The sequence below is a fragment of the Callorhinus ursinus genome, unplaced genomic scaffold (assembly GCF_003265705.2).
Source record: "Callorhinus ursinus isolate GAN/ISIS: 27379988/994484 unplaced genomic scaffold, GSC_fseal_2.0 scaffold2, whole genome shotgun sequence".
Lineage (NCBI taxonomy): Eukaryota > Metazoa > Chordata > Mammalia > Carnivora > Otariidae > Callorhinus > Callorhinus ursinus.
In genome coordinates this window covers 12,558,337-12,578,526 of record NW_027397064.1, presented here as the reverse complement: position 1 = coordinate 12,578,526, position 20,190 = coordinate 12,558,337, and the positions used below count along the sequence as shown (strand labels likewise).

Genomic DNA, 20,190 nt, shown 5'->3' with positions numbered 1-20,190 from the left:
GAAGGAAAGAAGGAAGGACAAGGGAGAGAAAGCCCAAGCATGAGGGCTTAGAGAAGATTCAAGAAAGTTAGACAGTATTAAGTTATCTCAGGAATTTCTGAATAGGTTTTATAACACGGAGGTGAAATTTAGGAGTTTCTAATCGACAGAAAATGGGCTCCATTCTCTTCTCTTTGGCTTCCCTTCCCCTTTCCCGGACCCTCTCCAGAAGGAAGGAAAAGGGGAGAGCAGAGTATTGGGGCCAGGGAAGGACCAGACTGCCTCTCCAAAGTCTCCTCAGAGCAGAGGGTGGATTGGGGAGCAGCCGAGGCTCCTGCCCCACGTCCCTTTGTAAATGGAGGGGTGTCCCGCCCTTCCCCCTCCCAACCCCAAACCCCCAGCTCTACTTTCCCTAATGGACAAACACATTTGAAAGTTTCCAAATGCTCTCATTTCTGTTAATGTTTAGCAATGTCCAAATAACACTTGCAAAGAAGTATGATATACTATTAATAAGGTCAAAAATAGCCAAACAACTGCAATGCAACTGATTTTTAGTGTACCTATAAAGAAATATAAAGTACTCTGATTATCAAGAGTCCCTCTGATTTAAAAAGTGATATGTTTTATATTTTAAAAAATACAGCATAAGTAAGTAAAGAGTCTGGCTAATTTGATAAATTGGATTAAACTAGTCCATAGCTTATTCCTGTTACATACAATCTCTTTTGAACTGTAGGATATACTTGATTCTTTCCGTCCATAATTTTCCTCCTAAATATGTGAACATAAGTAAATGGCACACATAGCAAAAATTCTTACGGAGCTTTTTTTTTTTTTTTATTGAATCATTGATTTTACTAAAAGTTGTTTCTAAAAAAACAAAAAAAAACAAAAAACCTCCTGTTGGCATGACATTTAAAAAAACCATGGGTCTGAAGGACCATTTATAATAATAATACTATCTTACATATTTATAAGGCTTAATAATATCCAAATGCTTTCATGTGCATCATCTTGATTCTCTTAACAACATTTTGTTACAATAGGAAAGGCAACAGAGGATCAACGACGCTGACAGTTCAAGGTCCCATAAGTAGTAAATTTAAAAGCTGAGGCCAAAAGTGGGGCCTTTGGCACCCTGGCCCATTGGAATGTCCATCCCACCATGTTGTAAATTGGATTGCTGTGTAGAGGAGCAGAGCCGGTGCCATTTTAAGAGTGTATTATTTTCAAGTCAATTTTGTAAGGTACTCCTTCACATTTTCCAGTATTCTTCATAATTTCCATGTACTTATAGTCTCACCCATGTATTATGTTAAAGAATTCAGGTTACCTCAAAAAAAGTGGGAAAGAAATTTCAGAACTGCCCCCCTGCTGTGCTTTTCAAGGCAGCTCAATAGTTCCATTTAAATAAGACTTTCATTTTTCTTAACTCTTATTCTAGAAAAGCAGACCAAAATTCTTCATTCTACTTCCTAAAATCTAACTTTAGTCTGGGGGACAGGGAGAAAGAAAATGAGAATGGGAATGTATGGAGGTCGTGAGCCCAGAAAAAATAAAATCAATGTAGAAGTCTCGTCTTTGTCGATTTGCAACTCTCCTTCGTTTCAGTTCTTCAAGCTCAGAAGGGCACCCAAACTCAGTGGGCGTCCCTGCCCTAAGACTCATCCTTGGGCCTGAACTCATCCTTCTCCTCAAGTGGGTATACTAAGTATCAGGGTCACCGGAAGACCCAGCTAAATTAGCATTTATAATCTTACGTAACATCTGTCCTGGAGAATAAAGTTCGTGGAGTCAAATAACCTTATAAAGTAGCCACAACACAGAGACCTCAGATATTTTTTAAATGTGTGTTTAGACCCAACAGAAAAATACAGCACAAGAGCAACGAGAATTTGTCCCTTATGGTTATAATTAGAATCATAACACGCCCAGTCTACACCTGCTTACTACAGCCTTGTGCAGCAAGTGTGAAAATCGCTGTGGAAAAGGGTCCCAGAGGAATTAAGTTAAGATTTCAACATATTCTCAAGTGTTGATAGAATGGATTTCTACTTGGGAGACCATATATATCTTTTGGGTTTGATGGCCAAAGATTGTATGTGGACCATACGTCAATGTCTTATTCAAAGGTAGGTGCTCAATAAATATTTGCTGAATGAATGAATGTATAAATGGATGAATGCGTATTGCAAGGAAATTTAGGAATTCGAACTTGGCCGGAAGAACGCAAGTCCTGCTCCAACAACGCATCCAATCTAATCTTCCTGCCACGTCAAGTAGAGCTCTGGAATCATCCAATCATGTCACATTCCTCTCTGGTTAGAAACGGGAACCACTGGCCCCTTTGGAGTAGTGCGGAAACAAATGAGAAATGGAGGAGCAGGGAAATCCTAGAACCTCGCTTTCATTTTTCACCTGATCTTTTGACTTCTAGGGTTTCTGCTTATTAAACAGGAAAAAAAATTAATTGTTCGTAATTTTCAAAACCCTCGCATGTGAACTCATTCTAGAGGCAAACAACTTTAAAGGCAAAATCACCAGAGGCTACGTGGTGTACAGGGCCTCATTACCAAAGGAGGTCACATAAAAATTAAAAAACACTAAAGAATAAATAGTCCATGTTATCCAGGGGGATGAGCTATGCAACCCAAGTAAAAATTAAAACTAAATTACATCCACTCATCAGCATTGCATAACACATCCGACTCACTGGCATACAAAGCAATTATTCCTGATAGGTGCTGAAATCAACACACCCAGCTGGGTTAGTGTGTCTTCAGGGACACAGGGCCTTGGGCTTTCTCCCTATGTGCTGGCTGTATTTCTTCATGACCATGATGGCAAATAAACAATACTTCACAGCACCGTTAGACTATGCACATTTGAAATAAAAGCAATACAGATCGGTGCCTGGCTAACATTCAGGACCCATCACGTGACCAAGAAACAGTGCTCCATTTCTAGAACACTATATCTGATCTTGTGTTTTAGGAAACCACATTTGTTTTATGCTATATAAAGAATTCTTCTTCTTTTTCTTCACCCTGGACTGGCAGGTGAAGGGGACATTGTGAGATTATCTTCCTTGCACCAAGATCCCTTTGGCCAGCAAGTGACAAAGAATGGGTCCTTGCCTTAAAGACTCTGTTGTTCTTGGAGGCAGTTGCCCCTGAGGAGGAGTCTGGCAAGCAGGGTGGTGCCTGGCTGGTCCGGACATCCCTTGAAAATCTGCTCAGAAAAGACTGTCGGGGTCCAGAATTGACCACGGTGCACCCCGTGTCAACATTCGTTTCTGCCTCCAGCTTCCCAAAGCTGTCTTGCAGGCTGAGGACCTTTCTTCTGGCCCCAGGTTGGAGGTGGGGAGAAGGCAGATGCATCTGGATGCCCATTGCAGAGCTCCTGTCCTGGGACAAGCAGCCAGGGCTTTTCCACGAGGTGCCACTACAGCTGTCTGACCCAGAGCTCTCAGCAGGCTCTGCGCACTCCAGAGAACCCACCTTGAGCCTCCTGGACCGGTTCCTTCGGCATTGTGGCTCCAGGGTCCTCCTTGTGGAGACAGGGATCAGCCGGGAGCCCTGGAGAAGTGCGTCAGCTCCCGAGGTGCCATTCAGAAAGGAAAGCTCGCCATTTCTGACACCAAGTCCTGGGTTCACCTGGACCTAAGGGACAAGTGGAAAAGAAACAAATTCAGCAGATGTTTTTCCATTAACTAAATGCCAAGAACAGACCGTGTCCTACTCATCCTCTGCCACCCGGTGCCCACAGCAGACTTTCAATAAAGCCAGTTGAAGTGAAGTAATAAGTGTAATCTAATCGTGAGATATATCAGTATCAGCTCCAAACATCTCTCTCTCTCTCAGACTCCCTAAAAAACACTTGACAAGGCGAAGAATCTGAGAATCAAATGCAACAACACAGTTCTTGTAGATCATGTTGTTCAAATGATGCCAAGATGTTCACAGGTGTTATTTGGTGGCCTCACCTGAGGTTGCAAATGATGTATTACCAACTAGGCAAAAATAAGAACAAAAATCAAAAGCCACCAAAAGATAAAGATTGGAATAAGAATTCAATCTTCCAAAGTCCTTTTACATCATACTAACAATATATATCTTGAGCTATTGCAAGACGTGTGGGCACTCCGAGCAGACTAATAATTAGACACCTTTCAAGTCAATATTCTTTAAATTTAGGGGGACTATTTATTTATAGTACATATGCCATATGTAGTGGCACGTGGAAGAACATCAAAGAAAGGAGAGGGACTGCCTATATGGGACCTGCGGTGTCTTAATCCCTAGCAGCTCCATGCTGGTTTCAAACTTACAGACCCTACTCAGGAGAACTGCCACCCTAGAGTTAACTGCTCTCTCCCCCCACACAATGGAGTTCACTGGCCCGTGTTCCACCCTTGGACTCTTGGGAGCCTCATCCCCTACTCCTTATACAACACTCTCACCAAGAAGATTTCTGGAAAAGACAATTTTCTCTATCTTGTCAGTAGCTCTTAGAAATTGGTATCCAGGGTCCACCCCTGCCTGGCCCAAATATCAAAAAGAATGTACAACAGAACCTTACATGCATTTACTAAGTGAAAGAAACCCATCTGAAAAAATCTACATACTGTATGATTCCAACAATATGACATCTGGAAAAGGCAAAACCATGGAGAGCATAAAAAGGCTAGTGGTTGCCAGGGGTTAGAGGGGAGGGAAAGCTGAACAGGCAGAGCCCAGGATTTTTAGGGCAGTGAAACTACTCTGTATGATACTACAACGGGGGATACAAGTCATTACACACTTGTCAAAACCATTAAAATGTACAACACCAAGAGTGAACCCTAAATAAACTATGGACTTTGGGTGATAATGGTGTGTCTATGCAGGTTCATCAATTGTAGCAAAGGCAGCGCTCTGGTGGGATATGGACAGTGGGGGAGGCTGTGCCTGTGAGGGGCAGGAGTGTGTGGGACTCTGTACTTCCTGCTCCATTTTGCTGTGAATGTAACACTGCTCTAATTTTTTTTAATTTATTAAAAGAAAATAAAAAGATGGTACATATTTACCTCACCAGGCAAGAAGGAAGAAATCAGAACAGTAAGAAAGCAGTTCTAGAAATGAGTAAATTATGGGGTGTTTATATACGGGATCCATGTACATAGCCTCCCCTCAATTTTCTCTCTGATAGAAATGGTGGAATGACTGTTACCAAACTGCAAAAAGCAAAAAATCTGCTTCCATCAATTCTTTTAGCATCGAAGTTGGCAAATATTTTCTGTAAAGGGCCACACAGTCAATATCTGAGGCCCTGTGGACCTATGGTCTTTCTCCGCATGACTCGACTCTGCCACAAAGCAGCCATGGACAATGCGGTAAGTGGGTGTGGCTGAGTTTCAGTCTTGTGCGATTTTTTAAAAAGATTTTTATTTATTTATTTGACAGAGAGAAAAAGAGAGAGCACAAGCAGGAGGAGTGGCAGAGGGAGAGGGAGAAGCACTCTCCCCGCTGAGCAGGGAGCCCGATGTGGGGCTTGATCCCAGGGCCCTGGGATCATGACCTGAGCCGAGGGCAGACGTTTAACTGAATGAGCCACGCAGGCGCCCAATCTTGTGCAATTTTCATGTGTCATGAAAATTTTTCCGCAACCATTTAAAAATGGAAAAACTATTCTTAGCTCCCAAGGGCCTTCCACCTCTGGGGGACTAAAGTTAAAATGAGTGCTCTTTCCTGCTCCAACACTCAAGTTCTCCTGTTACATCAGCTTTTCAGCATCAACACCTCCTTCCATGTCAACTGGCGTCCAAAGATCATCACTTCAGCCATTTCCTCCCCAATACATCCAACTCCCCTCTGCCACTGCCTTTCTGTCAAAGCCTCCCTCAAGACCTCCCAGATCCAGGTCCATCTGCAGGTCCACGTCCCCTAAACTCGTGCCTTGAACTTGTCAAAGAAATTCACAGACTGTTCAGAGTGACATCACCATAACGGTGTGGTTTCCAACTTTGCCCAGTCTCCCTGCAGTCCTGTTTCCTTAGTCACCTGTCCTTTCGCCACAGGCAGCTGTTTAAAACCTTCTGAACTGTCCTCAAACCTTCAGTGGCGCAACCTCCACCCAACCCCCCAGCAGAAGGTATCACCATCTAGATTACAGAGAAAACAAAAGCCATCATCAGTTAGCAACCCTCAGTAGCCTGCCACCCGACACACCTGCAACGTCACCATCCTCTTCGTGAGGAGAGGGACCAGTCTGTCTGCACTGTGAACTCCACCGCCTCCTGCCTTCCTGGCCACTCCAGCTTATCAATGATTCATTTTCTCCCATGTGGTTACCTTGTCTCCCCAGTCTTTCTCTCTTCCTGGTGCTCTGCCTACTCCTTTGCAACAGCAATTCAACCTGCTCCAGTCTATCTTGAATAATGCATTCCTTCTCCTCTCTCCCCTCCAGCGCTCTCTCTCCTCTCCTTCACAGCCAACCCTCTCTATAAAATTCATCCACGCTCATTTATCCTACTAACCGCCCCCCCTTATTTCCTCTACCCACAGCACTGACTCTCCCTCCTACCAATCCACTAAAATTGCTCTTGCCAAGATCATCCACAATCAGCTTCCTTGTCATTCATTGTTACCCGAGCTCTCTGGTTGAGTTTTCAAGGCTGACCTTTCTCCTTTACATTTGAAGTCGTCTTCTTTTTAAGCTTCTATGTCAACACATTCTTCTGGATTTTCTCCTCCCTTTCCATCCACCCCTTCTCAGTTTCCATTGAAGGAGGCTCTTCCCCTGTCAGTTCATTATATGTGGTGTTTCTTCAGTGCTGACCTGGGTCCTCTTCTCCTCTTTACACACCCTCCCAGGGCAACCTCAGGGACACCCATGCCTTCAATTACTATCTAAATGATGAAGGCTCCCAAAAACATAACTACAGTTCAGATCTGTCTTTTAAGCCTCATACTTATCTATCCAACTGTCTTCCAGGCACCAACTACTCAAACTCAACACGTCCAGAATGAACTCATTTTCCTACTCATGCTAATTCTGTTCTGTTTAGTCTTTTTCCTTTCTTTGAACACTTTAGCCCCATGTTAGTCAAGCAAGAGCATCACTTTCCCTTCTTCATCCGCATGTCATCCATTCTCATGGACTCTGCCTCCTAGAGATCTCTCAGATCTTCCTGTCTCTCCATGTACAATGCCATTAACCCTAGGTCAGACTCTCTTCATCTCTTGTCTGAATTATTGCAATGGTCATTTGATGATGGGGTCCCCATGGACACTCTTTTTTTTTTTTAAGATTTTATTTATTTACAGTGAGAGAGGGAACACAAGCAGGGGTAGTGGGAGAGGGAGAAGCAGGCTTCCCGCGGAGCAGGGAGCCCGACGTGGGGCTCGATCCCAGGACCCTGGGACCATGACCTGAGCCGAAGGCAGACGCTTAACAACTGAGCCACCCAGGCGCCCCCCCCATGGACGCTCTTACCTCACTCTAGTCCCTTCTCCACTCCATTACAAGGGGAGCTTCAAAAACAGTTTTCATCATGTCACCCTCCTGCTTCTGATGGCTCCCTACTCTTCTTGAGATAAAAATCTAAGTCCTTTAATATGTCTTATCACACCCCTGCACAGTCTGCCCCTTCTTCCTCCCACCTGGTCATTCACCACTTCCTCCCTTTCAGTCTCCGCTTGCCAAAATTGAACTTCTTGGTTATTATTTGCTCTTTCCCAGTGCCAGTGTTTGTGGATATTATTTCCTCCGTCTGGGATACGTCTCTTCTAACCTTTTTTCCTAAAAACCCATGGCCAACTCCAGCTTCTACATCATTTCCTCTTGGAAGCTTTCTTGATATCACTGAATCTGGGGTAGGTCCCCTAAATATTGGCTCTGCCACTTATTAGTTGTTGCACTTTAGACAAGTCACCTAATCTTCCTATGCCTCAGTTTCTTCATCTATAAAAGGAGATAATCATAAGTACCAGCATCATAGAGCCATTGAAAGGATTAAATGATAACAGTGCCTGGGACATAGTAGTGCTAAATATGAGTTGGTGGGCGCCTGGGTGGCTCAGTTGGTTGAGCGACTGCCTTCGGCTCAGGTCATGATCCTGGAGTCCTGGGATCGAGTCCCACATCGGGCTCCCTGCTCAGCAGGGGGTCTGCTTCTCCCTCTGACCCTCTTCCCTCTCATGCTCTCTCTGTCTCTCATTCTCTCTCTCTCTCAAATAAATAAATAAAATCTTTAAAAAAAATAAATATGAGTTGGTCATTATCATAGTAATTAGTATTGTTACTAGCTCTTCTAGCAGCCTATACTACCATATCATAGTAGTTAACCACACTGTTATGCACCTGCACACTTACTTATCTGTATCTTCCTCTAAACTTGCCATCTGGGAGAAGGATTGTATTCTCCTTCTTCATTGTTATATCTCCAATACCTAACACAGTGCCTAGCATGTGGTAAGTAATCACTAGATGTCTTCTGGATACATAAGTAAAGCTTAGCACCTAAGAAAATATAAATTTTGGAGCGCCTCGGTGGCTCAGTCATTAAGCATCTGCGTTCAGCTCAGGTCATGATCCCAGGGTCCTGCTCGGCAGGAAGCCTGCTTCTCCCTTTCCCATTACCCCTGCTTGTGTTCCTGCTCTCACCATCTCTCTCTCTGTCAAATAAAATAAGTAAGTAAGTGAGTAAGTAAGTAAATAAATAAATAAATAAAATCTTAAAAAAAGAAAATATAAATTTTTACATGTAGAAATGTATGGAAATGTAGAATCTATGTATTGGGCCCCTAATTATTGACATTAATAGATATAAAGTCTTATCAAAAAAATTAAAAAAGGCTTTCATCATATGGTTGGCCATTTCTGCAAACTTTTTAAGAGAATGAAATGTCAACTTTTCTTTCTTAAAGAAAGGTCTAAAGATCCTTGGATCACATAGCACAAATGAGTTCAACATTATTAATGTAGAAATGCAGATGTGTGCAGTTAGAGTGAAAAATTTCGAGGAGAAACATAATGCTGAGTGATTGAGAGAAATCCCTTTAGGGAGAAGAAGACTCCTCTTGCCAAAAAATAGAGTGAAATGCATTTTGTAGGAATTCTGATCATTTAGAGTTCATCTTTCCAAGAAATATTTGTAAAATGTTACAAATTGAGAGCTAGCTTTTTCAAGTTTCAGGGAATGCTAGCAGTTATCTTGATGAATAGAAAGATCATTTGTCACTCATTTGACTCTAAACACTAAGAAACAAGAGAATATACATCATTGAAAAATGATGAAGCTGTTTAAGAACAGATTCACATCATGAAGGGAAAATAATATTGTCTCTTACTAGAAGTGATTGCAAGAGATAGCCAAAGAGAATTTTTCCTACACTGAGAATAAAATTAAATGGTAACAAATTATACGGATAATAAGAAACCCCAAAACAATGCCAAACTTGCTTACCTAAGAGTTGAAACCAGTCCTTTCCAATTAATTGATCTTTAAATTAAAGGTACTTACTTCAACTGATTAACCAAAGCCACTGATGTTAACCTGCTTTTCTATAAGAGTGAAAACCTTCGAAGCAATGCCTCCAAGTGTTTTTTTTTCAGGGCAGCATAAACCCAAGTATTGAGTGAGAAGAGCAGGGATTGGAGAGAGCGAGAGAGTGTGTGTGTGTGTGTGTGTGTGTGTGTGTGTGTGTGTGGCTATGTGTGTGGTTCTGTGGGGTACATTAGGGGTAGGGATGGAGAATGGAAAAGAAAAAAGAAAGGAACAAAGAGGGAGGAATAGAGTATGAGTGTGCACAGCTGAGAGATTTGGAAATGAGAAAGGACCCTCAAGAAATGCTACAGAAGGGCGCCTGGGTGGCTCAGATGGTTAAGCGTCTGCCTTCGGCTCAGGTCATGATCCCAGGGTCCTGGGATCGAGTCCCGCATCGGGCTCCCTGCTCCTTGGGAGCCTGCTTCTCTCTCTCTCTCTCTCTCTCTCTCTCCCTCTCTCTCTCTCCTCCTCTGTCTCTCATGAATAAATAAATAAAATCTTTAAAAATAATAAATAAATAAATAAAAGAAATGCTACAGAAGAAAATAATTACTTTCTTCATGAGAGACTATGTTCTTTCATTTTTCAATAGCTAATGAAGAACATAAGGACAAACTTAGTAAATGTCTGTTGATAAAATGAAAAGAACCACACGCTTGCTTACACCAAACTAGCTTCTGGAATATATACCTTTTCTGAAGAGACAGACTTATTTCCTGAAAACAAGCAATCAATCCATGCTTCAGAAACAGCTGTCTACCTACTAGTCTACTGGAAATAGACATTTACAACAAAGTACTGAAAAGAGGTAGAGAGTCATAAACTCCAAAATTATATGGTGCAACAATAAGAAAATGTATAATGTCACGTATTACAAAAATTTCCATGTAAAACATACACCAAATGGGAGTGAATGTGCACTTGAGCTTCATGGCAGATTTCATAGAGAAATTGCTATTTGAGCAGAGCCTTGAAGGATGGATAAGTAAAGAGGAAGAGAAAGACATCTCTGGATAAGGAACAGCTTAGGCAATACATAGATGTAGATATCCATAAAATGCAACATTTTCAACCTAAACAGGAATGAAATTCTGACACATGCTACATGGATGAACCTTGAAAACATTATACTGAGTGAACTAAGCCAGACGTAAGGGCAAATATTATATGATTTCACATATGGGAGGTGCTTAGAATAAGCAAATTTATAGGGACAGAAAGAAGAAAAGAGGTTACCGGGGACTGGGGAGAGGAGAGAATAGTGGATTATGGTGTAATAGGTACAGAGTTTCTGGTTGGTGTGATGAAGAAGTTCTGGAAACAGACTATGGTGATGGTTGTGCAACATTGTAAATGTACCTAATGGCACTGAACCCAACACTTAAAAATGGTTCAAGTGACAAAATTTATGTTATGTGTATTTTACGACAATAAACAAAATACCTGGGTGCAGGAATGAGCCTAGAGTTCTGGAAAGAAAGTTGGGATAGCAATAAATGTAGCAGTCATTTGAAAATATATTCATCTATGATGTGCTGGATAAAATAGGATGCCTGGAGCTAGAGTGAAGAGTTAGAATGTCATAATAATAATAATGCATATTTCAAGCTATGCGGGCTTAAAGGAGGAAGGGAGAAGAGGAATGACCCCAGAGGAAAACTACAACAGTTGGGTGTGACTGAATGTGCAGCTTCTGGAAAAAGAGGCTTTAATAGTGACAAAAACCAGAGCAAATGGGGACAGAGTGATCAGAGCTGGAGAAGATGAGGGAGATGGTGACTTAGGTTTTGCTTGGACTGAATGTAAGATGAGGATGAGACATTATGTTCAAATCGTCTTACGGGAAGCTGGAAATAAGCTAAAAAATAAATAAATAAATAAATAAATAAATAAGCTAAAGCTCAAGAGCTAGAGATACAAGTAAGGGGAACAAAGATGATATTAAATCCACAGGATGATCTATATTTCTTAATCTTAGGGAAACCTTTAGTCAAGGACAGCAGTTCTCAACTGGGGGAAACTTCACCCCCCAGAGTCATTTGACAAGGGCTGGAGGCATTTTGGTTGTCACAACTGGGGTGCAGGGGTCGCTGCTACTGGCATCTAGAGCCAACGATGCTGCTAACATCAGCAATGCACAGGACAGTCCGCCATGACAAAGAATCATCTAGGCCAAGATGTCAATACCACCATGGGTGAACAAACCTGATTCAGGGACAAGAAGAAAGAGGTGAGTCCTTGGGAAGGGACAGCCAGAGAAGATAAACTGCTTAGTTAAAGAGCTGGGTTATGGAAGCCCACAGAGGAGAGACTTTCGAGGGAGGGGCGGTCAACATTTACTGATGCTGGTGGCCTTAGAGCAAAAATTCTTCCAGAATCTGTATGAGAGGGGAGCACGCAGGGCAAACAGCAGCCCCCAAGACTAGAGAGACAACAGACAAATACAGGGAATCACAGCTTCTTGGAGTGGAGACTCATAAGTGGAAGCCACAGCAAGAACCAGTGCCAGATGAGGAAAAGTTGAACTGTGACTGAGGAATGGTGGAAGGTTCAATGCAGACAACTCTGAGGGTTAAAAACTCCAGGGGGACCCAGTCACAGAGGGGCCCTGCAAGCTTGTGAGATTTCCCTCCAGGCGCTTGACCAGATGCTCACAATAAATATCGGAGAAAAACCTCTTTGTGCTTCTGGAAGGGAAGGAGAAAAAGCACCACTTTTAAACATGCCAGAAAACTGTGTTATTAAAAGGCCTGCTCTCAGAGAAAACTAGTTAAGCAGAAGCTCACCTGAGCCTGACTGACCTGGGGGAAGGGAAATATTCAATTCCAGCCCATTCTAGCCATCCTCTCCTGCCAAAGGAGGGAGAAAAAAAATTAAAAATACTTGTGAATTCACAGTCCTAGGCATAGACTCACTAAAAGACTGTGTGCAATCTAATCATAGAATGCTTCCCCTTCCCCAACTCCTCACCACCACATTACAAAAGGCCTATTTTCAGCAGTTCCTTTAACCTGCTACATCATGTCTAGCTAACAAAAACAAAAACAAAACAAAACACAAGGCATACTAAAAGGTAAAAAATCACAATTTGACGAGACAGAGTAAGCATCAGAACCAGGCATGGCCGAGTTGTTGGAATTATCATGCCAGGAATTTGAAACAGCTATGATTGATGTACTAAGAGCGCTAATGGATCAAGTAAACAGCATGCAAGAACAGATGGGCAATATTAACGATAGAAACACTAAGAAAGAACAGAAAGAAACACTAGAGATTAAAAAAAAAAACCACACACACTGTAATAGAAATCAAGAATGGGCTTGGTTTTGATGAGCTTACTAGTAGACTGGACACAGCTGAGGAAAGAATCCTGAGCTTGAGAGTACCTCAGAAGAAACTTTCAAAACTAAAAATCGAAGAGAACAAAGACAATAAACTAGAACGGAATATCCAAGGACTGTGAGACAGCTACCAAAAGTGTAACAGATGCATCGTAGGCAGACCAGAAGGAAAGAAAGAGAGAAAGGAACAGAAGAAGTATTTGAAATAACAATGACTGAAAATGTTCCCCAAATTAATGTCGGAAACCAAACCACAAATCCAGGAAGCCCAGAGAACACCAAGCACAAAAATTCCTCAAAAGCTTCACCTAGACACATTGTTTTCCAAACTACAAAAATCAAAGATAAAGAAAAAATCCTAAAAGACACCAGAAAAAAAAAAAAAAAGACAAGAGTGGGGCACCTGGGTGGCTTAGTCAGTTGAGCATCGGACTCGTGATTTCGGCTCAGGTCGTGATATGAGGGTCATGAGATCGAGCCCTGTGTCAGGCTCTGCACTCAGCTCGGAGTCTTCTTGTCCCTCTCTCTCTGCTCCTCCCCCCACCTCAAGTGCACTGTCTCACTCTCTCTCAAATAAATAAATAAAATCTTTTTAAAAAATCCAAAGGAAGCAGACGAAAAGATACTCAGAATTAGAGCAGAAATCAATGAAATTGAAAATAGGAAATCAGTAGAGAAAATCAATGAAATCAAAAGCTGGTTCTTGGAGAGCTGTGTGGATTCTAACGCAAGTACCCATTGTAGAGGATACAGAGGTGAGCCCACAGACTGGAGGAAGGGTATGCAGGCCTGAGTTCCAGCTTATTCAGCAGAATAAACTGGGAAGGGCTGCCGGAAAGGATGGCTGATGACCAGAGTCTGTTGTTGAGACTCAGTATCCCGGGTTGTACTGATGTTGGGTTCATGTACCAGTGCAACTGAGCCCCCCGTCCAGGTCTATGAACAAGACACCACCACCGTGGGACAGGAGATGGAGATGCGTGTGAACTTTCCCATTTCATCCATCTTGGGAGCAGTCAACCCTTGTCAAGAAAAACCTGGAAGGTGGGCCCTCAAGGGGCTAAGAGAGAACCTCCCCGCTCTTGCTGTATTCTTGGCCTGGGGCACCTCCTAGTGACGGGTGTGGAGAACACAAGGAGGAGACCGGGGGAAGGATATCAAGGTCACGTCCCGGCCAAGGAGCTCTGAATGGTGACACCCAGAAGTCTTATAAGTTACCTTCCCTATGGAGAACGTTTTCTTGTTTTCCCCTTTATCCTCAAATTTTCAGCAAGATCTTGCTGAAAATTACAGCCTGGTTCCGGTAGCATTGTGGAGACGTTGGCAAGGACATGCCCGTAAGTGCAGGGTGGTGGTGGCGGCAGTTACCAGTGAAGGCAAGCTGGCCCGCAGCACTTGCCAACCTCCTGGGAGTTATTGGCAACTCCACTAGAGACCAACGGCCCGGTGAGGAGAGCGGGGTGAAAGAGCCTTAGGGGCGTGTTCTAGCGTATCTGAGAAATCGCATCTTAGGGACTATGGCATGCCGCCAAGTGCATTACTGGTCATGACATTGTGATCTTCACCTGCTTTCTGGCTGCTCCTTCTCACATTGCTTCACTTGTTCTTCTTCTCTTTCCCCACTCCTGGAGTGTGGACATTTTGTAGGTTCTGCCTTCATCTCTCCTCATTCTACGCTCTCGTCCTTGATAACAGCACTTCTTCCCAGGGTTTCAACCATCACCCCAGCCTATGTCCCTAGGCCAAGCTCCAGCTCTCAGAGGCCACCTGATCGGGAATATCTTCACCCAAATGACCTGCAAGCATCTCAAACCCAATGTGTCCAGACTCATGGTCACCCTCCCTCTTTTTGACCCCTACATCTAATTCATTTCCCAATCTGTTAAGTCTACCCCTGAACTACAGTTCATATTTAACCTCACGATTCCATTATGGGTCTTCTCACTCAAAAACTTAGCTGGCCTCTGAGGGGATGACTGAAGTCACCTTTGGATCAGTCAGTCTAGTACGCATCCAATCTACCCTGCGTGAAGGTGCCAGGGTTAGCGTCCTAAAGCGTATACTGCAGACTATCACGTCTGCCCCTTCTCTGAAAACAACTAAAGCCTGTTGTACACCCTCCTGCCCCCATGCTCAGTGGGCCAAACTCATTTGAACTCTCCAGCCCTACACCATTCTACCACTTGGTTCAGTCATCCTCCGAGTTACACATCCTCCACACCATTTTTCCAAACTTGGTCACATTAACTCTTCCTGTCCCCACACTCAAGGTGGGGACGAGGCATTTACCATAGGCCACTTGATATTCCAGGCACTTATGGGAGAGTCGGGACCCCCATCAGCCCAAGGTCACACAGAACACCTAACACAGAAGGCAGCATGACATCACACCGAACACCTAACCAAAGGGTCACAGAGGATTGGCTGTCTCATCTCCCACAGGGCAACTGCGGGAAAAATGCAGGGACAAAGGAGCACTGCTAGAGAGGGGAGGGGAAGAATCGACCCACCGTACTTGTGCAACCATCCAGAACTAAGACAAAGGGAGAACAGGGCCTAGAACAGGGCCTGGTGCAGGGCAGGCACTCAGGAAGAGTATTTGGTGAATGAAGAAACATGGACATATTTGATCATTTATTGGCACATTCATTCATTTACTGAGCATCTACTCTGTACCCTACTATCGCTCTCATCACAAATACGCATTCTAGACTCTGAGAAGCATCAGACTGTCTGCATGGACAGGAGGTCATGTGGGAAAGGAACTGTTCACTGTGTGCATCTGGCTAGATGGCCAGTGGCTTCTTACCTAGACAATAATCACATTGCTTCTGCGTGATCTCCTACAGCTTCTACTTTACAGAGCACCTCATTTATATTCTCTTTTTTGATCCTCATAACAAATTATACATGTCAGTACCACTCACAGACTCCATCAGTGACCGCTGATTGCAGTAAGGATAAAATAGAAGCTCTTAGCAAGGGTCTGGTTCATTCACACAAGAATGTATTTGCCTCCCGTGTGCCAGACACTGTTCTAGGTACTGGGAATACAAAAGTGGGCAGAGAGCTGCCTGCCCTCATGGTGCCTACCTTCCAGTGACTGACCATACTCCTGGTGATGTGGTCTCCACCCGCCCGCTCCTCCTCTTTCCACCCCAGCCACATAGAACCCCAGGCAGTTTTCTGAACATGCCCTGCTAAGAAAATGTCACACCACACAAGGTCACCCACTGTCTCTCCTCTTTGGAACACCTTCCTCCCTTCTCCATCTGGCTACTTCCTTCTGGGCTGTCCAGCCTCAGCAGGTCCAGGTATCACTCCTTAGGAAGCTTTGTCCATCGCGCTCCCTCACCATGTCTAGCACGCCCACACGCGTGTCCTTTCCAGCCCTGAGGAAAGGTTATTTGTGGAGAGGTTAATTGGTGGTTACGGTTTTCCCTTGAATAGGTGTTATTTTCTTTCTTTTGGTCAATATCCGTCATCTTGGCCACCCTGCATTTGTTCCCCTACTGATCTTCACTAGGGGTCCTTACTCTCCCCTGGGAGTCCCAGGAGGGTCTGACTCCACAGATAATCCAGGTGTGGAGAGCAGAGCCTCTGCCTGAGAACTACACCAATCCACACGAATCCCATTCCCTTGGATGCAGCAATTGGTTTAGAGAAGAGCATCTGATCCAAGTTGGTCAGGTTGATCTTAAAAATAGGAGCCATTAAAAATGTGCCCCCTGCTGCACACACATACTCAATGTTTGTTTGACAGTGAGGTTGATTTTAAATGCTGGGGATTAACCAAGGCTGAAGGAGAAACTTTAGATGCCTTGGTAATTGCTGAGTTAAGTAAAAGGCACAGAAACTTCCTAGGTTGTAAGAATTAAAGTAATCAATGTAATAACACTTAGTTTAGGTCATAACAGATAATAATAGCTAAAATTGCATTCTGGGCACTGTCTTAAGCACGTGAAGCATTACGTCATTTCGTGTGGATAACAACCCACACTATAGAAAGATGTTAATATTACCTCCATTGTGCCTAATGAAGGAATCAAGGCTAAGCCAGGCAGCTACTGGGTACAAGGCTCAACGGCCACAGAACACTCCACGGGAGATGACACATTACGGTAGTGATCATGACTGTGTGTGGCTCAAATGGGATGCTTACAGAAGAAGGCTTTCATATCCAGGTTCTCTTTTTAAAGGCATTCTAACCATCTAACTTGATTTGGGGAAAAATTGACAGTGATCCAAGCTGCTTAAACATTAAGTCAATAGGAAAAAATAAATGAAGTCAACAGGACTACAAAATTAACAATCCCAACCATAATTACAACTTCAGCTTCCTTGGGTCAGATGGAAAGAGCTTATACTATTCCCAAACCCCAAAGCGTGGGCAAAGTATTTGCACACAGTTTTAAAGGACAATCTGAGAAATGTGGTGTCGTTGGATTCTACCGCAAACCACTCGCATAAGCTACAAGCTCATGGAGAATGAACTCCATCATCTGTCAGATGAGGGGATTTTATTAGATCAGTGACTCTCAACCCTGACACGACTTATTTGAGTCATCCAAGGCACCCCTGGAGATGCTGGTCTAACTGGCCCGGGGTGCAAGCGTGGCACGGGAATTTTTGCAAGCTCCCCAGGATTCTGATGTGCAAGCAAGGCTGAGAACCACTGCATTCAATCATCCAAAGGCCCATGTCAGCGGTAAAATCACACAGTTCCATGTGTGTCTACAAAGATCAGAGGCAAAACCAGAATACCTGAAGCAGGATCTTATTGCCATCGTAGTCCTGCGTCTGCCACCTGGTGCGGCTGATGGGGACGCACGGGTGGGGTAGAAGGGGCACTAACTGGCCGATCTCTTGAACCTTGAACTGCAGCACAGAAGATTCTTTGGGGTCCACTGACATTCCAAGGGGCAGCTGCGCCAGGGAGAACTGCAGAGCGAAGCTCTCAGTGGCATAGAGCACGAAGACACAGAAGTTGCTTTTCTGCACGGTGGCTTCCTTCTGCAGGATCAACTCATAGAGTCTGATGGCATCCTCGTAGTTATCAAAACTGCAGTAGAGTGTCACCCTCAGGACCTCGGAGCCACAGTGCACCTGCCTCACACCCCAGACGGGCATCTGGCTGTCCACACTGTAGAACTCCTGGTTGGCAAGGATGTAGGGACACGGCCCCCCCTGAGCATTCGGGGCAGGGTAACAGTGCCACGGCCAGTGCTGGAGGGAGTCAAGAACCCGAAAGAGCCGCTCCTCTCCCAGGCTCTCGTGCAGGAAGAGCAACACAGACATCCCCGGGAACCGTGAGCGCTTGGAGTGGCACTTGTCATAGGATTTCACTGGACTGACCCGCTCTGACACCAGAAAGGGATGCACGTCTGGGCAAATGCAGTCCAGGAGCTGATCCAGAGTTTGCTGCAGAAGCGAGCCATGCCCAGAGTTGGCGAGCAGGTGGACAGTCATGGCCAGAGGCTCCGGTGTCCCGTCCATTCCGGACTGCCCGAGGAGTACAAAGGAAGCAGGCGTGGAGGGTCCACCGGTCAAGCTTCTGCAGCGAAGGAAGAAGCGGGCGGTTTTCCCGCGGAGTCTTCAGCCCACCAGGAAACCTGCAGCCACTTCAGAGCAAAGCTCCTAACCTGGGCCCCTGGTTGCCAGCAGCCGCACAGCCTGACCATCCACACAAACTGGGGCACAACAGCCTTGGGGTCAATGTCATCCAGCTCATGCACAATGTAACTGCGCCCTGGACTTGTCCAGGCACTCCCCGGGGTTTCTGTTTGACCTAAAAACCTATAATCCTGAGAAACACCCAAGTGGGTGGTTCTTACGGTCACTCAGTAAAGGAAATGACCAGGCAAAGAGGAACATGAGTCGGCTCTGTTAGGCTGATAGCAATCTGTTTAGTTGAAAAGCCATCCATTTTATGGGCCCACAATGGGTTCTGATTTCCTCCTTACATCTCTCCATGTTTACAGTAGGCTGCCAGGCCACCTGAATACAATGACTGCTTTCAAACAATTCTCGAAACTTGTCCCCTTGCCAGAATTTTTTTCCCCCTTTGTCTTTTTATTTTGTTACCGGACAACTGATGCTATGGCATTGAAAAGAAGATACTGTATCTAAATAATACTGAGTGTTCACTGAAAATTATTTGCTCTGATGCAAAGACTGAGTGTATGTACTGAAATGTTGCAAAAAAATAAAAAAAGATGTTGCAAAAAAAAAAAAAAAGCCCCCCTTTACTCATGCTGGTTCTCTAGGAAGAGTGAGAGCTTCCCAACAGGGGCAGTGTGACCGCTCAGATCTATCTACTAGGCACCAGGCGTAAACCGTTCTAAAACTCTACATAAATGGATTTAATCCTGCAGCAAACCTCTGAAGAAAAGACTATTTATCCCCAGATGACTGATGAATGACCTAAGGCTAAGTAACAGAAAAGCTAAGTAACTTGCCTAAGGTCTCACAGCTAAAAAGTGGCTGAGGGAAGATGTGCACCCAGGAACTGAGAGGTGCCCCAGAGAAGTAAAGATGAGGTGCTTCTCAAGGACCTGGAAGTCTGGGTCTTCTTCCTTAGGATAGGGAAAGGACACCAAAGTAAATCCTCGTTGAGGACATGTATTTATCCCAGAGACTCGGCGTGCTGTTGAATCATAAAATGAATAATCTTCAATAAGAATATTCAAGCTCTAAACATAACACCCACCCTAATGTGTTCTGAGTATCCTTTTGAAAATCATTTGCTATTGGGAGAGCTGTGCTCCTGAAAGGTGTGGGCAAGCACATTTTTCTAAACAGAATTCTTAAAATAAGCTACTTACGAATGCTTATAAATGGAACACGTTGTGACAATCTTTTATAATTTAGAAAGCACTTTTGTGATTTTAAATATAACTTACCTTAACTTTTGCTTTATGTAGGCAGATTCCCTTAAAAGTTTAATAACCAAATTTGAAGTCAAATATTGTTATCTATGAAAAGGAATCATTTCTATTCAGATTCCTTTTCTAAATCAAACCTACACTTCCAGTCATTCGAGGTTCATAAATCCTATGCTTTTTGCATTGGAAAAATGTATAAATATAGTTGATAACAGATGAATTGTTTTTTAATTATCATAGTAATTAAATTCATTTGGCTTCCACTTTCCAAAAATCATTAGTTTTTTTTTAAGGCATTATAGTGCTCAATCTTTAAAAAAAAAAACAATAACAACTCTTAATTCATGTTACACAATAGCATTTGTAGGCAATAACTTTCTCATCTCTCAGTAGGACACCCTCCCCTTTTCTCTCTCCTTCCACTCAGGGAGCTGACTGTACTCGGGCACTTTAG

At 43.8% G+C, this 20,190-nt stretch overlaps 1 protein-coding gene across 1 annotated transcript; it reads right to left on the bottom strand.

The window, feature by feature from the left end:
• Positions 1–885: 885 nt before the first annotated feature.
• On the bottom strand, positions 886–18,956 carry FAM124B (family with sequence similarity 124 member B). The gene is made up of 2 exons (XM_025886860.2): positions 17,617–18,956; positions 886–3,644 (listed from the first exon to the last, which is right to left on the bottom strand). Exons 1-2 carry the CDS (start codon positions 18,346–18,348, stop codon positions 2,997–2,999), a joined length of 1,380 nt encoding a protein of 459 aa, XP_025742645.1. The 5' UTR covers positions 18,349–18,956; the 3' UTR covers positions 886–2,996.
• Positions 18,957–20,190: the final 1,234 nt, after the last annotated feature.